The sequence below is a fragment of the Caretta caretta genome, chromosome 1, assembly GCF_965140235.1.
Source record: "Caretta caretta isolate rCarCar2 chromosome 1, rCarCar1.hap1, whole genome shotgun sequence".
Lineage (NCBI taxonomy): Eukaryota > Metazoa > Chordata > Testudines > Cheloniidae > Caretta > Caretta caretta.
The window spans coordinates 61056411-61072889 of NC_134206.1; the positions used below are offsets into that span (position 1 = coordinate 61056411).

The following is a 16479-nucleotide window of genomic DNA, read 5'->3' on the forward strand; positions in this document are numbered from 1 at the left end:
TTATCTAATTAGAATATAACCATATAGATCATTGTTACAACCATTGTTATATATATGCAGCAAATATTATACAAAGGTTGTCGAGTGAGGTGTCTATGAAAAGGTTATGTTTTGCTGGTTATGATTATGCTATCCATATGCATGTCTCATTTTTGTATGTGAAATTATAACTATTGGACTATTCACCAGCTTTATGGGGATTGTCTGCCCCATTCTTTGCAGTTCACCTAATTGAGTGACCATAGCTATCCCCCACTGGAACAACAGTCACAGCCAGATATGCCACATACCCCACTTTGTGCTAGAGAAAGAGCGGCTGTACAGAGTGTAGCAGAACCCACAGTCGGGGGTAGTAAGAACTCACTTACTGGTACCTCATAACTAACACCAAGCTATAATGTAGCTAGTTCAGAATATTCTCTGCATGCGGCAGCTAGGGAGGGAGAAGACTGTGGAGCAGTTCCTTTTTCTGGCTGGATCACTAGAAATGGGACACACCTACAGCTAAGAATGCCCCAAAGGCCCCCATCATCCCAATGCCATTATTGGAAACGCCATTTGAAAGAATATGGGTTGACATGGTGGAGCCTTTAGAAAAGAACTCCTCAGGAAACTAATGTGGTGGACTACACCACTCACTATCCAGAAGCCATAGCCTTGCATTCAGCTAAGACAACAGTGATCGCTCCTGTGCTTATGAGACTCTTTGTCCAGGCAGGTTTCCAGTTGGAAATATTGACTGACAGGGCTTCCACCTTAAAATCAAGACTCTGAGAACACCAGTGTACCATCTGCAAATGGATGGCCTGATGGGAAGATTTAACAAAATGTTGAAGATGTTAAAACTGTTTGTAGAGACCAAGCCTAGGCACTGGGACCAACTCCTCCCATCGCTGTTATTTGCTGTGTGTGACGTAACCCAAGCCTCAGTGGGGTGCTCATCCTTCAAACTTCTCTATGGACACCAGGCATGAGGAATCATGTATCAAGAAGGTTAGGAGAAGCAATATGCAAACACACTCAGCACAACCCAGTACATTATACATCTACCAGAGCACCTTAAGACATTGAGCACTTGTGCAAAAGAGAACTTCTTCTGGGCTCTCTACAAAGGCAAGAACAGCAGTACAACCAAAAAGCACACTTACAAATTTTCCACCTGGGAGACAGGGTTCTGTTGCTATCACCATCCTTGGAGTCAAAATTGATGACTCATTGGCAGGGCCCACGTTGTAGCCTTTCATTTTATTTAAAGTGAATTTTGTAATGTGGTATTATACCACTTTGGGTTCGGCTCTGGTGGCTACAGTTTCAAGCTAAACTGTGTGAAAGTCACTTCTGCTACTTGATTTAGATTTAGAATCTCTAGGAACACATAAAGACAAGGGTAGTGACCACACATACATTCACAAGTACAAGTCTAGTCTGATATACAAGTTTTATTAAAGTTATGATTACCTAAGCATATAGAAATTCTATACAGATCCATGCACAGGTTACAAATATAGTTACTTACATCCTTAACAATAGGGTTATGGTCTGATGGGTCTCTCATGGATTGATCATCAGTAGAGGGACGGTTCCTGCTGGAATTTCCCATAGAGAACTCAATTTTCTCACTCTGGGCACCCCCTTTTTATAATGTGATTCTGACTATACCTCATTAGTATTTACGCATATCGTGCACCCTGTGGGTCATCACATTTTTCTAACACATGCCCTATTTTGTAAGCAAAAAATTACTCTTACTGTTAATTTTTCACAATATCACGCACTGGAACATCTTTTTCCATAATCTTAGGGCATCAGGTTATTCTTTGGTCACTTACTTACAGCATTTCTTAACTCTATGGCCTAGTATGGCTAAGCTAAAATCTTACAGGCCTTAGCCTGTAGGCCTTGTGTTTCAGCCCTATTTTCTTAGATACTTAATACATGGTTGTGACACTATACCCCATATTAATCATAGTGGCATGATTATGATATGATTATGACATAATTATAATACATTTTGTACAAGATATGTCTTGTAAGGTGTCTATGGAAAAGTGATGATTTGCCGAATATGATTATCTTATTTGTATGCATGTATCATTTTTGTAGCTGAAGTTATGAATATTGACTATGTATCTGTATTTCAAATGTGCTTACTCTGGGTAACACCCACAACTAGCCTTTCAGGTATAACAATGAAGAAGCTAGACAGTGCTGATGGCTCATCAACAGAGTCAAAGGACCATGGAAGAGCTTAGCCTTCCTGTGAATGTTTCAGCCAGCCTATGAGTAAAGGTGCCATGACTCAGCAGGGTATGCTAGAGCATGTGACCAGACCACATGACACTGAACTCCATTTCAGTACCTGTATTTTTCCATAAACTGGACTGGGAACTGAGCATGGAACAAAGGATTCCTACCATATGGAAAAGCTATATAAGATGGGGAGTGACATCATTTCTTGGCCTCACTCTCCACACAAGAGAACTCCTAGAAGCACCTGAGGAACAAAGACTGAACTGGGGGCAAGTGCTGGTCTCAGGATAAAGGGATTTCTAGCCTGTGAATGAAAACTTGGTGGACTGCTTGTATCATCAATCAGGGTGAGAGATTACTGATTCAAATCCTAGCTAATATTTTAGGCTTAGTTTGTGTTTTTGTTTATTTGCTTTGACCTGTTTGCTATCGCTTATAATTACTTAAAATCTATCTTTCTTTAGTTAATAAACTCGTGTTATGCTTTATCTTAACCAGCGTGTTTTGAGTGAAGCGTCTGGGAAAATCTCAGCTCTGTGAACCAAGGCTGTTGCATATCTTTCCCACAATGAGGGGAAAGCGAATATATTAATGAGCTTACATTGTATGTATCCCTGTGCAGTGCAAGACAGTAGAATTCTGGGTTTATACTCCAGCAAGGTGGCAAGGCTGGGGAGCTGGGAAATTGGCTTTTGTATCCTGTCTGTCCTTGAGTGGCTTAGGTAAAGCACTCAGATAGCTCAGTTGAGCGTGTGGCACCACCTGCTGTCATGTTGGGTGACAACAGGGCCTGGAGAGGCTGGCTGAATCATCAGCAAAGAAGTGTGAGAGAGGCCTGCCCAGCTGGTGGGTTAGGGGGCACAGCGATTCCCACAGCTCCCAGACTGCATCCTGGGCATGACAACCCATCACAATGATTATTCCTTCTACATACTGATTTTATACTTTCACAATCCTGCAATTTAACTCTGTTTAACATACAATGATTACAGATGACACAGCATGTTAGTTAATCATAACCACACAGTAAATGAACAATAAACTAGAATAATTGGCTACAATGTGATACTTTTAGACAAACAGACCTGGTAGATTATGAGATCTATCTACCTGGCAAAAGGAAGGAGATTAAGGTCTATCATGTAAATTTTCTCATGCTATGGAACATCCAGGAATCTCTCCAGACAGACCCTTGGCTGGTGAGCCCTGTGTGACATGAGGTGCCCATGGTAGCCCACACTGAAAATGTCAAGGTCAGGGCAGGCTGCAAAAAGAGAGCAGATTCTCCCAAAACTGGTGTTTAACACTGTAGTTAGATTCACCAATCAGTCACAAACTGTGATCCTGATTCCTGGTTATTAAGAAGCTAAAAACAAAGACAAATCACACAGCCCCCTTTATTGCATTCAAGTTCTCTGGCTCCCAATCAGCAAACAGGTGCAGTAAGGTGAGGAGTTCTTTAAAACTCTACTCACTATACAAATGTTCTTCTGATACCCAAAGAGCCAGCCACCATTACCAGATCACTAATTGTTTGGATCTTATCCAAAATATCACACTGCCAGCCAATCCTTTAGTATATGAAACTAAAGGTTTTATTATAAAAGAAAAGAAAGAGAAGAGGTCAAAGCAATCAGATACATACATATGATTTCAGAGTCCATATATCAGGTTCTTAGCAGCATTGGTGAGTTTGCTGGCTCAATGAGTCTCTCTGGAACACATCTGTCATAAATATAAAGGGAAGGGTAAACACCTTTAAAATCCCTCCTGGCCAGAGGAAAAACCCTTTCACCTGTAAAGGGTTAAGAAGCTAGGATAACCTCGCTGGTACCTGACCAAAATGACCAATGAGGAGACAAGATACTTTCAAAAGCTGGGGGGAGGCAAAAACAAAGCCTCTCTCTCGGTCTGTGTGATGCTTTTGCCAGGGACAGAACAGGAATGGAGTCTTAGAACTTAGTAAGTAATCTAGCTAGATATGCGTTAGATTCTGATTTCTTTAAATGGCTGAGAAAATAAGCTGTGCGGAATGGAATGGATATTCCTGTTTTTGTGTCTTTTTGTAACTTAAGGTTTTGCCTAGAGGGATTCTCTATATTTTGAATCTAATTACCCTGTAAAATATTTACCATCGTGGTTTTACAGAGGTGATTCTTTTTACTTTTTCTTCTATTAAAATTCTTCTTTTAAGAAACTGATTGCTTTTTCATTGTTCTTAAGATCCAAGGGTTTGGGTCTGTGGTCATCTATGCAAATTGGTGAGGATTTTTATCAAACCTTCCCCAGGAAAGAGGGGGTAACGTTTGGAAGGATTTGGATGGTGGGGGGGAAGACATTTCCAAACGGACTCTTTCCTGATAATATAATACCGGTTAGACGTTTGGTGGTGGCAGCGAAAGTCCCAAGGGCAAAAAGTAAAATAGTTTGTAGCTTGGGGAAGTTTTAACCTAAGCTGGTAAAAGTAAGCTTAGGAGGTTTTCGTGCAGGTCCCCACATCTGTACTCTAGAGTTCAGAGTGGGAAAGGAACCTTGAAAACATCCAAAGCTTGGAGAGGTCTGTCAGTCTTTTGTTCAAAGCTTCAGTTTGTAGAGAAGTTACTCCAGAGGTAAGAAGCTGGATTGAAAACAAAATGGAGAAGATGCAGCTGCCTTTTATATCTTTTCCCTTGTGGCTTGTACATCCTTTGTCCCAAACACAAGCTAACGGCACATGGGCACGGAAAAGTACTTGGAATCCCCTGTCCACAGGCATGTCCCTATATGTCCTGCTAACTTATAGGTACAGACACAGGCTTCTTTCCTTTGGTTCATTGTACAGGTGATTGCCCTTGATAGGCTATTAAGCTGGATGGATAATGCTGATGCCAATCTGGCTGGGGGTGTCACCCAGAAATGAGGGATGTCAAGTGATAAAAAAATTTATTGTGCGATTAATCACGCTGTTAAACAATAACAGAATACCATTTATTTAAATGTTTTTGGATGCATTCTACATTTTCAAATATACTGATTTCAGTTACAACACAGAATACAAAGTGTACAGTGCTTACTTTATTTTTATTACAAATATTTGCACTGTAATATACAAAAGAAATAATATTTTTCAATTCACCTAATACAAGTACTGTAGTGCAATCTCTTTATCATGAAAGTTGAACTTACAAATGTAGAATTATGTACAAAAAAACCTATTTTCAAAAATACAACAATGTAAAACTTTAGAGCCTACAACTCCAATCAGTCCTACTTCTTGATCAGCCAATTGCTCAGACAAACAAGTTTGTTTATATTTGCAGAAGATAATGCTGCCTGCTTCTTGTTTACAATGTCACCTGAAAGTGAGAACAGACATTTGCATGGCACTGTTGTAGCCGGCGCCACAAGATATTTACTTACCAGATGTGCTAAAGATTCATATGTCCCTTCATTCTTCAACCACCATTCCAGAGGACATGTGTCCATGCTGATGACAGGTTCTGCTCGATAATGATCCAAAGCAGTGCAGACCGATGCATGTTCATTATCATCATCTGAGTCAGCTGTCACCATCAGAAGGTTGATTTTCTTTTTTGGTGGTTTACAGTGTAAAGTAATGGAAAAATGAGACAACCCTCATAGCTCTGACAGCCATGGGAAGGATAGTACCCCTTCCAAAAATATACAAACAATGATTGTTCTGACTAAGAATCTTAAAAAAAAAAAAAAAAAAAAAAACAACCTAATGAGTTTACCACTCATGCCACAGGCCTAATGCCACTGTTCAGTGTAACCTTAATGGTACTGCAGACAAGGAAGCAGGCAATGGAAAGGAAATAAACTGTAGAACAATGATACATACATTTGTTCCGTAACCTTTGCCTAGACTGCAGGAGAGGCAAACTCCAGTTTATTTGGTAAAGGCCTTCACTATACCTTATAAATGAAGCCTTTGCCTTGGGTATTTATCTAAAATAATCTAATATTTTATCTAATATAATCTGTTATATATCAATAGATTAGAAATGCTTCCAAGTCACACTGAAACCAAATCTGAAATTTCTCAAAACTTTCAGGGTCTTTAGATCCAGGGTTCTGGCTTGGCTCATTGTAGAGATAAACGTGAGTTATGAAGCTCAGCTCAGGTTCTGGACCAAATCTGAAATTCCCCAATGATTGACAGGGACAGAGACAGACTAGAATTATGCAGGCTTAATTAAAACACCCCAAACAAACAAACAAGTAGTCTGATTTTCAAAGGTGCTAACTACAAACAGTTCCCATTGGCTACCGTAGTTCAGCACCTGGAAAAAAACAAGCTACTTACCTCCTGATAACTCCTCACTGTAAAAAGTTTAAAATGCCCAGTTAAGGCTACAATGTTTCAATTTTATGTACAAAGTAGAGTCAGGGCTACAAAGTCACAGTCTGTCTTAGCCCTGAGTTTCAGCAGTAGAGAACAAAGAGTTTGTAGGGACACAGGCTCATTCTTGTGAGGTGCTCTGCACCCTCAACTTCCAGTACCTTCCACAGGAGTTGAAGCCACTGAGTGCCTCTCCAGACTGAATCCTGGGCCCTGTGTAACTATACACTGAGTGTGCTTAGTGATAATTGGGACTTTGGACTTCAAATTTTTAACTGCTTTCTCACAAGCGCTACATTTTAAAATCTCTCCCTTCAACTCCCCCACTTCCACCCAAAACACTAATGTACAATATTGGTATAACAACAAATAGTTTCATTTGCACCTGCTCCTCCAGGGTTGCAGTCTTAATATCCCTTGTGTCTTTCAACTCACTCATCTCCATCTCAGAGTCCCCACTTCCTCTACTCAAAGCCCACATCACTTTTTTTCCAGGGAGCAGACCAGGGTGAAAGTAACTTAAAGGATTTACCAGTACGCCGGAGTCCTGAGTGGGGGCATGGCCTCAACCAGAAGAGGCAATTTAAAGGTCCCAGGGCTCTGGCTGGGAGCCCTGGAGCCTTTAAATCACCCCGCTGCAGAGGCAGCTGGGAGCCTCGGGGCTCAGGGTGAATTGGGTTAATTCAGGGGTGAAATAAAGGGCCCGGGGCTCCGGCCGCCGCAGAGCTCCAGGCATTTTAAATCCCTGCTGGAGCCCTGCAGCCAGAGCTCCGGTGGTGCTTTAAAGGGTCCGGGGCTCCCCACAGTGGCAGGAGTACAGGGCCCTTTAAATCACCCCCAGGGAAGCCAGTCCGGTCTGGCATGGCATACTGGCTCTTGCTGGTACACCGTACCAGACTGGACCGGCTTACTTTCACCTCTGGAGCAGACCCTACAGCAGAGGTGGGCAAATTACAGATGTGGCCCGCGGGACGGTCCTGCCTGGCCCCTGAGCCCCCAGCCCCTCCCCCGCTGTCCCCCATCCCCCGCAGCCACTCCTCCACACGGACAGCATGGCTTGCACCCACCTACCTCCCAGGCTTTCCAATAAGCCTGTCCTGCCGCTCTGAGCAGCACGGTAAGGGGGCGGAGGGAAAGGGGGGTTGGATAAGGGGCAGGAGGTCCCAGAGGGCAGTCAGGGGACAGGGGGCAGTTGGATGGGGTGGAGGTTTGGGGAGGGTGGTCAGGAGACAGGGAGCTAGGGGGGCTGGATAGAGGGTGAGGTCCTGGGGGGTCGGTGGGTCCCGGGATGGGGGGGACAGGGAGCGGGGGGGTTGGATGGGGGTGGGGTCCTGGGGGGGCAGTTAGGAATGGGGGTTCCGGGAGGGGGCAGTCAGGGGACAAGGAGTGCAGGGATTGGATGGGTCAGGGGTCCCAGGGGGCCTGTCAGGGGTGGGGGTGAGGACAGGGGTCAGGGCAGTCAGGGGACGGGGAGCAGGGGGGTTTGGATAGGGGGTGGGGTCCCGGGGGGCAGTTAGGGGCAGGGGGTCCCGGGAGGGGGTGGTCAGGGGACAAGGAGCAGGTGGGGTTGGATGGGTTGGGGGTTCTGAGGGGGGCAGTCAGGGGGCGGGAAGTGGGAGGGGACAGATAGGGGGGAGGGGTCAAGCTGTTTGGGGAAGCACAGCCTTCCCTACCCGGCCCTCCATACCATTTCACAACCGCGATGTGGCCCCCAGGCCAAAAAGTTTGCCCACCCCTGCCCTACAGAGTCACAGCTATAGTTGTCCTTTGTTGTCAATGAGAGATGCAACTGAATGGGAACTGTGTGGTGTCTTAAGAATGTACCTCTTACTGAGTAAGAAAATAACTACTGTCATCTATCACTTGTCATTCTAATCTAATTGTTTTTTGAAGTGTTGTTGTAACCATGTTGGTCCTAGGATATTAGAGAGACAAGGTGGGTGAGGTAATATCTTTTACTGGCCCAGCTTCTGTTGGTGGAAGGGTCAAGCTTTCAAGCTACACAGAGCTCTTCCTCAGGTCTACAACAACATGTATGCAGTGTATAAATGTAACATTTCCAGTTACATGCTACATTAAAAAGAAGGAGTCAAATTCTCCACTGTCCTGTGACTTGTGTAGTCATTTGTACCAGTGCAAAGTTGAGTGCAAAATGCTCTTTCCTTATCTGCAGTCCTAGAGCGTAAACTCCTTATGGCAAGGACCTGGCTTTTGGGGGTGGGACACTGTATAAATAAACAAACAATATTAACAAATAAATAATAGTAGCAATAACTCTCATACCCTGCCTGGCCCCCCCAAAGCAGGGGAGGTGGGGTTATTGCCGAGGGGCAGGCAAAGGAGTCTGTGGTCATCCTGTTAGCAAATATATACCGACTCTCTCTCCGCGGTGCGTCTACACTGCAAGCATTACAGCTTCAGCACTGCAGCTACGTCCCTGAAGCACAGCCACTTGCTATTGTGACAGAAGAGGTTTTTCTGTTGCTCGACTAAATCCACCCCCAGAGAGGCTGCCATCACCTCGGTCGACATAAGAATTCCACTACATCCATAGCGGGGAGTAGTTTCATCTAACTACAATGGATGAAACTTTTCACATCTCTGAGCGATGTAGCTGTGACTTAAGATAGGTGTCGACCAGGCCTATGTATTGGCTGGCTCATGTAGCCCTGGGTGCTGAGCGGAACTGGCTAGAAGAAAGAATGAAAAATTGTGACTATATTCACTATATAGCTCAGTGGTTTGAGCACTGGCCTGCTCAACCCAGGGTTGTGAGTTCAATCCTTGAGGGGGCCATTTAGGGATCTGGGGCAAAAATTGGGGATTGGTCCTGCTTTGAGCAGGGGGTTGGACTAGATGACCTCCCGCGGTCCCTTCCAACCCTGATAGTCTATGATTCTATTTAGTTTGTGGCTTTGGGTCACATTCGACTTGCCACCTGCCTGTTTCTGACCTGCCACCTGGTGCGCCCTGTGCAGCTGCAGCCCCAGCTGGGAGATGATGCCCCAGCACAGGCTGCAGGAAGGCTCACACTGCTCACACTTCCCGGGGCGCAGGGCTGGGTCGTGCCCCTTGAACTCACTGACCGCTTCGCCCATTGCCACTGGCAGCAGCGCTCCCGGAGACTCCCTGCGTCAGAGAGCCCAGCAGGCGCGCAGGCGCGGTGCGGCGCGGGGCTTCCCCGCGTCGCCGCCTCCGATTTGGCCGCCAGGTGGCGCCGCGCCGCGGGGAGGGAGCCGGTGTGCTACGTCACTCTTTTCGGCGCTGCGAGGAGCGCAGGGATTGGTGACGCGGCAGGGACGTGCCCGCTATATGAGCTCTGGAAGCCGCTGACTCGGCCCTTTCCGCCTCGCTCCCGCCCGCTCTCGGGTCGCTCGCCGCGCACAGAACGAGCCGCGCCGCCCAGCAGCAGCGCCGCCGCCGCCGCCATGATCATCTACCGGGACTGCATCAGCCGTGAGCGCCGGGCCGCGGGCAGGGGCGGGGGGCCGGGCGGACGCGCGCGCGCGGCGGGGCGCTGCGGGACCGGCCGGGCCCCGCGCATGAGCAGGCCGGGCGGGGAATGCGGAGCTCTGCGGCGGGGGAGGGGAGCGGCCCGCGGCCCGGCCGGGAGCGGCCAGGGGCGGCGCCTGGGCCGCGGGGCGGAGCGGCCTGGGCCGGGGTGGGGGCGCGGGCTCGGCGGGTGCGGGGCAGCCGGGCCGGGCCGGGCTGACGCCGCGCTCTCCCCGCAGAGGATGAGATGTTCTCCGATATCTACAGCATCCGGGAGGTCGCCGACGGGCTCTGCTTGGAAGTGGAGGGGAAGGTGAGTCACCGGGGCTGGGCCTGCCCAGGGACACGTGTCCCGGCGGAGTCTGCCCGCGCCGCAGCCCGGGAGCTGCTGGGGACGCTGCTCCCTGCCCGCGGCGCGCGTGGCCCGGCCGCGGAGCTCGGCACTTACCCCCCCCCCCCCCCCCCGGGCGGCTGTCTGGCCAAGCCCCGGCCCACGAGCGGCCTGTTGCTCGGCGGAGGCCCGGTGTAACCAGCGAGGCTGTCTGGTAACTGGTCGGAGCCGGCCCGTAGCCCCCGCTGCTTGCTCGGGGCTGCTGGGGGACAAGAGGCAGCTTCAGGAGCGAAGCTGCTACGGTGCGGGGGGGCAGCTGTGGCCAAGCCTTGTTGGCCCTCACAGGGGTACCCACGCTTGGAGTAACAAGGGCAGGGCTTGGCGACACCTACAGTTGACGGTAGCTCACCTTATCTTGGTCCCGCCTGCTAGCAGGTCAGTTAACTGTGTGTTTTAGCTCTTTGCTGACACGGTTGCAGCTTGATTTGTTGCTAGTGAGGGGAAGCAAACCACTGAGGTGACTGGCATGTCTGAGAGTACCCCAGCTAGAAGACTGACCTATCTGAGAATACTTCAGCTCCAGTAGTCTGTGTAGCTTTTGGTGGTGGTTTATCGTTCTTGTCAGGACTGGGTACAGGACTAGTATCCCAGTACTGACCGAGATCTTTAACCTGTGGGGAAGTTCTATCCCTGCTTATCTGATAGGACAGGTGAAGAATTCAGCGCTGTTATTGTTAAATAATGGGGTAGTTCTATAGTCCACTTCAGCTTTAAAATGCACAGTTCCTAAATTGACTGGCAGCAGCAGTAGGGCTGAGTTAATGGTGCTTTTCTCAACAGTGTAAGTATCATTTGATTATGTGGTGCTTTTCTCTAGTAAGTTTTTGATGTTCTCTTTAAAATCCAGATGGTCACCAGGACAGAGGGTCAGATTGCTGATGCTTTAATTGGTGGCAATGCCTCCTCTGAAGCTATTGAAGAAGGAACAGATCCCACGGTTGTCACTGGTGTTGATATAGTAATGAATCACCATCTTCAGGAAACTAGCTTTACAAAAGAGTCCTACAAGAAGTATATCAAGGACTACATGAAAGCGTAAGTGAAAACTGGTGTTACCCTTGAACTCCTCTGTGAATGGTACATCATGAATTTCACCTCCTTAGGTATCATAGTCCCAAAAGTAAGTCTGAGTCATGGTAGATGCTGATATGTGGTGTGGTCAGTTGGACACTTGAATAACTTCAGTGCTCCAATAGTGTCTCCTCATTTGAGACTCCTGATGGTTGAGTATAGAGGAGCACTTCAGAAAATGGTTTTAGCTAAGGTACAGGAATTGTTCATGAGGTGTAGGTCTTACCCTTGCCTTCCAGTTCCATTGAGTGCTGCAGGCTTTTTCTGTATAAAACAGAAATGTTTCCTCTACCCCACAGAGTGAGGCTTGGTGTGCTAACATGGGGGTTCTCAAACTGGGGGTTGGGATCCCTCGGGGTCTCAAGTTGTCAGCTTCTACCCCAAATCCTGCTTTGCCTCCAGCATTTATAATGGTGTTAAATATATAAAAAAGTGGTTTTAATTTACGGGGGGGGGGGGGGTTGCACTCAGAGGCTTGCTATGTGAAAGGGGTCACCAGTACAAAAGTTTGAGAACCACTGTGCTAACATTTATTAGGCCCCATTGCCTTAGATGAGGCATTCTAGAACTAGTGTATTCGTAGGTAAATTCTTGTGTTATAAACTGCTCTAGATTTCCAGGAGGCTGTTTAATTTGACACAACACAATGTTTCATTGCCTAAAATTATGTATGTTAATAAACTCTCTGGTCTAATTATCCAACTGTCCAGCATCCAGACTCATAACTTTCTTCCCTCCAAGTGGAAGATGTCCCCTCCAACTTGGGAGTCCCACCTTGGGCCCCTTCTGTCTCCCCCTTTTTTTGCTTGGAACAGTGCTCTTGCTGATATGGAACTCTGCCTACTCTCCACACATCCATGAAAGTACTGTTAGTAGCTTTTCTTAGCAGCCAGAACATTTTGCCTTGCAGATGCCAATAGTGTCAGGGAGCTCGTGGTATTAGGAATGCTGCTGAATAGAGGTTCAGCAACAGGAGGCAAACTTCTTCACCTTGACATGAAGTGACCCTGGTCTGCTGAACTCCTTTGATGTTTGTTACATTCTAGTTAAGAGCTTGTTTGATTTCTTTTAGAATCAAAGCCAGACTTGAGGAACACAAGCCAGACCGAGTGAAGCCTTTCATGACAGGGGCTGCAGAACAAGTCAAACACATCCTTGCAAACTTCAAAAATTACCAGGTAAGCTTAAATAGCTTTAACTATTTTTGTAGTATGAAACAAAGGAATACCAACTGAGAGTTGTCTTACTATTAGACACCTTATAGACTTTGAACCTCCTGACTGCTGTAAGGGTAGTGCTTGGGGGAGCCTTCAATCTACCTTTTTCCAGGCTGTCTTGTCATAATTTATAAATGGCTCTAATGTGCTTGTTGCTCATGGCTTTCCTGAGCAGCAACAGAATGGAGTTGACCTGACTCTTGACTTTCACTGCCTACAAGGCTCTAAAGAGAAATAGTACAGTTGACCAAAGTCTAAATATCACAGCTTTGCCTAGCAGTTGAATGTACAGTGGAGGCTTTGATACTTTATTAAAAAGACAATACTGTATTGACTTATTTGGAAGGCTCTAACCCTAAGAGAGAGCTTCTCCAAATTGGGCATAATTCATTAGAAGTTGATGGCACTTGCCCAAGAAAACTTTCTGGATCTGGATGACAATGGTTTTTTGTTTTTGTTCTCTCCCTCCCCCCAAACACTGTCCATAGAGTATTTTGGTTACTCATAGTTAGTCTTTACCTCATAGTACATTCATAATTGTAGTAACACCAGTTCTTTTTCAAAGTTCTTTGTAGGTGAAAACATGAATCCAGATGGCATGGTGGCTCTCCTGGACTTCCGTGAGGATGGAGTAACTCCATATATGATTTTCTTTAAGGATGGTTTAGAAACTGAGAAGTGTGTAAGTACCGAGTTCTTGCTCAAATATGTTAGTTTGACTCATGTGGCTAACTTCCCTTGTGTATAAAATGTCCACTGTTGCAGTATAAATGTTGCAAGTTATTAATTCAGAGTAGTTTTGGAACTAGAATCACTTGTCAAAATGTAGATGTAACCACATTGGTTACTGGGCTCCATACAGGGGGTAGGTGGTGAAATTTAGTAGCTAGTCTGACAGCCTCTGATATATAGGAGATCTGAGTTTAATGCCAGAAGGGACTATTAATTGTGCTGAAACAGTACTGGAAGGCATCTCTTTTCAAAGATGTGGTCCCACTACAGGGAGAGTAAATCAGAGCAGTGGTTGATACATTTCATGGTGTGTTAATTACAGTGGTGGTCCCCATATAGATCAGATTCCATCCCTTTCCTCTGGTAATCCTAGTGGTTCTTGCCTAACAGTATTAGGGCAGTATGTAAGACAAGATAAAACCTCTAATGCAGGTGATGTGGTTTCTTAGTTTATATTCCAGTACCTAAACCCTGGATTGCTGCAGCCCCTGTTACACTCTAACTGCAGCTTGGCTCACGCCTTCCCTTCAAATTCAATTGGCCTCAAATATAGTGAATTACCCAACTTGGCAGGTTAAATACCTGCCGGTTCTAGAAGTGCTCTTTGGAGAGTCCTGGACTGGGCCACAACCCATGAGAAGAATTGCTGTTGATCATTGTGATGAAACTGATGCAAATACTGACTACTGTTCTCTAGTCATAAAGTATCCAGGGTGGAATTAATTTGATCCTACACTGAATCTAGTATTTGATTATAATCTGCCACAGCAAATCCCTTCCCTTAGATTACTTTGATTGGGGCCAGTACTGCAGGATCATATGTTACAGTGGCTGTGAACAATATTAGTCCAGGAAAACTAGATTCAAGGCTTTAAACGTTTACTAAAGTCTATTGTAAATTTTCTGGTATGCAAGAGCCTTTTAAAGGTGTATTCAGGAGGTAGCATAAGATGAACTCCATCACATTACCCTTCCAGCAATGGAGGTGGGGGAGAAATCTAGGTGACTATTCTTCTGTTGAGTACCTTTAGAAACTCAGAGCACCAGCAGCTCTGAAAGCTTGTAGAAATGTTACGCATCCTCTGATAAACCTTGAGCAATTCTCCTGCTGCTCCTGGGTTTGCACTGTGATGCAAAAGGAACTTCCTTGTGCTTTCTGCCTGCCTGATCACATGGCAGCTCAGACTGAATTGGGGAACACATGCAGAGACACCATTGCTTGACTGAACCTGAAATAACCATTGTATTCTTGTTACAGTAACAAAACCGAGCAACTATTTTGGATCACCTGTCATCATAACTTGCTGCTGCTCTTTCCTCATCAACAAACACCAGGACTCAGCAGTGTCTACCAACTGGACTGATACCATCTTGAGCTTTACTCACTTATTTTTGACCCTGATTTGGAGTGGAGGCATTGTTTTAAAAAAAAACTTGTCATGTAGGTTGTCTAAAATAAAACTCATTAAACCCATTCTAGGTAATGCCTGTTGGTCTAATGTGTTTCTTGAGCTGAACTCCTACAGTAAGCTTGCTGCAAGTCTTGTGCCCAAGGACCTTTATACTTGTCAGTAATATAGCCTGATCCTAGTACACTGCAACTTAAGACTGTCTTCAGATAGACTTCATGCAAGTCACTACTTGAGACACTGGAATGCAAGTGCAGGCTCCTAACTTCTGCCTGCCTAGCAGTATGAGATGAATAAGGGAAATGTCCAAAGAAGTGCCATCATAATGAAGTGGACCTTCTGCATCTCTCACAGTTCTACAAACTGAAGTAATTAACTCTCTGGAAGAGATACCAAAAACCAATAAAACAAAACTGAATTCAAAGCTATTAATATGGAGTATTGGCTGAGCTTCTTTATCAGGCAAGGATATTTGGTTTCTTTACATTGCACAGCAATCTTAAAGCGGGGGGAGAAGATTTGAGTAACAATACCAGAATGCAGCTGTTGAGCTAGTGCATGTGTGTGCAGGGGGATGGTGTGGGCAATGCAGCTAATATAAAATTACAATATAGTTTTATGGACTGTCTACAGTTACCACCAAACCATAGAGCAGTATTCTCACTGAGCAGCAGTGCATAAGTGGTCAGTCATAGGATTAAGTAGATTTACAACTGGCTTGATAGATGGGACACTGAATATACATGAACTAGCTAAAATATTCCCAATGAAAATATGAAGTAAGTGTTGGAGAAAGGCAATAGACCACCTTGCTACTTAAGTAAAGGAGGCAGGGTTGGGGTTAGACCTTACAACCCCTTCAATAGTGTTGTACTGAGCTTTTATTTGGGTGTTAGTCCCTGCTAGAGGATTGTCACTAACTGCATCTACTTGACAGACCTGGAGCATGTGACCATTGCTTTTCTGGTCCTCACTAGGATGCAAGAGTAAAACAGTTCCTTGCGCTTTCTGCCTGTTGTCATGTGACAGTCCAGATTGAATAAAGGAATATAACTAGCCTAGAGCAATTACTGTTAAACTAAAGTAGCTTGACATTAACAAGCTTGTCAATAGTTGGAAGAATTGGGTATATCTTTCCAATCACAATAGCCTCGTCAAAGGGTTTCTGCTACCTGTGATCAGTTTAGGTTGTGTTTCAGAGCAGGTGGTTGTTAGATCAGAATAGAGCTGTCATAGTAAACAGTGATGGAAATAAGATTTACTCTTTTCCCCACAATGGACTTATCTTTGCCAACAAAAGTAAATCAGATACTGTAGTCTAAGTGGCAATCTTGTAGTTATTCATTCAACTTTCAGTCTAGCATAGAGGGGTGGACAATGAAGTGGGACTTAGTATCTAGGCTACAGTCACCAGCTTTATTCATGGGGGAAGGCTGTTACCTTAGATTTTAACTGCGAGGGGCTTCTTGACTCATTCCCTTCTGGAGTGGGTGACTTTAATCTGTCTTCATTGAAGCAGCTGTTAGACCTCTTTCTGTTCAACCTATTTCTTATTTTCTAGTGTGCGTACCCAAG

General features: G+C 45.6%; 1 protein-coding gene and 2 non-coding genes across 4 annotated transcripts; all 3 read left to right on the forward strand.

Annotated features, from left to right (window-relative positions):
• The first annotated feature begins 9887 nt into the window (after nucleotides 1-9887).
• On the forward strand, nucleotides 9888-14979 carry TPT1 (tumor protein, translationally-controlled 1). Of its 2 annotated transcripts, XM_048850691.2 has the most exons (6): nucleotides 9888-10048; nucleotides 10324-10397; nucleotides 11323-11510; nucleotides 12619-12724; nucleotides 13329-13445; nucleotides 14754-14979. In XM_048850691.2, exons 1-6 carry the CDS (start codon nucleotides 10021-10023, stop codon nucleotides 14754-14756), a joined length of 516 nt encoding a protein of 171 aa, XP_048706648.1. In that variant the 5' UTR covers nucleotides 9888-10020; the 3' UTR covers nucleotides 14757-14979. The 2 variants fall into 2 exon arrangements, with proteins under 2 accessions (XP_048706648.1, XP_048706655.1); XM_048850698.2 differs by lacking the exon at nucleotides 10324-10397 and having other exon boundaries at nucleotides 9917-10048.
• LOC125630755 (small nucleolar RNA SNORA31) lies at nucleotides 14569-14700 on the forward strand. The gene has a single exon (XR_007354793.1). It is a non-coding gene; the product is annotated as a small nucleolar RNA SNORA31 (small nucleolar RNA).
• An 845-nt stretch (nucleotides 14980-15824) lies between the features above and the next one.
• On the forward strand, nucleotides 15825-15959 carry LOC125630756 (small nucleolar RNA SNORA31). The gene has a single exon (XR_007354794.2). It is a non-coding gene; the product is annotated as a small nucleolar RNA SNORA31 (small nucleolar RNA).
• The last annotated feature ends 520 nt before the right edge of the window (nucleotides 15960-16479 follow it).

Coding starts and splice junctions, on each gene's coding strand:
- TPT1 (XM_048850691.2), top strand. CDS start 10,021: ATGATCATCTACCGGGACTGCATCAGCC. Junction 10,049..10,323: donor CTACCGGGACTGCATCAGCC/GTGAGCGCCGGG, acceptor CTCTCCCCGCAG/AGGATGAGATGTTCTCCGAT. Junction 11,511..12,618: donor ATCAAGGACTACATGAAAGC/GTAAGTGAAAAC, acceptor GATTTCTTTTAG/AATCAAAGCCAGACTTGAGG.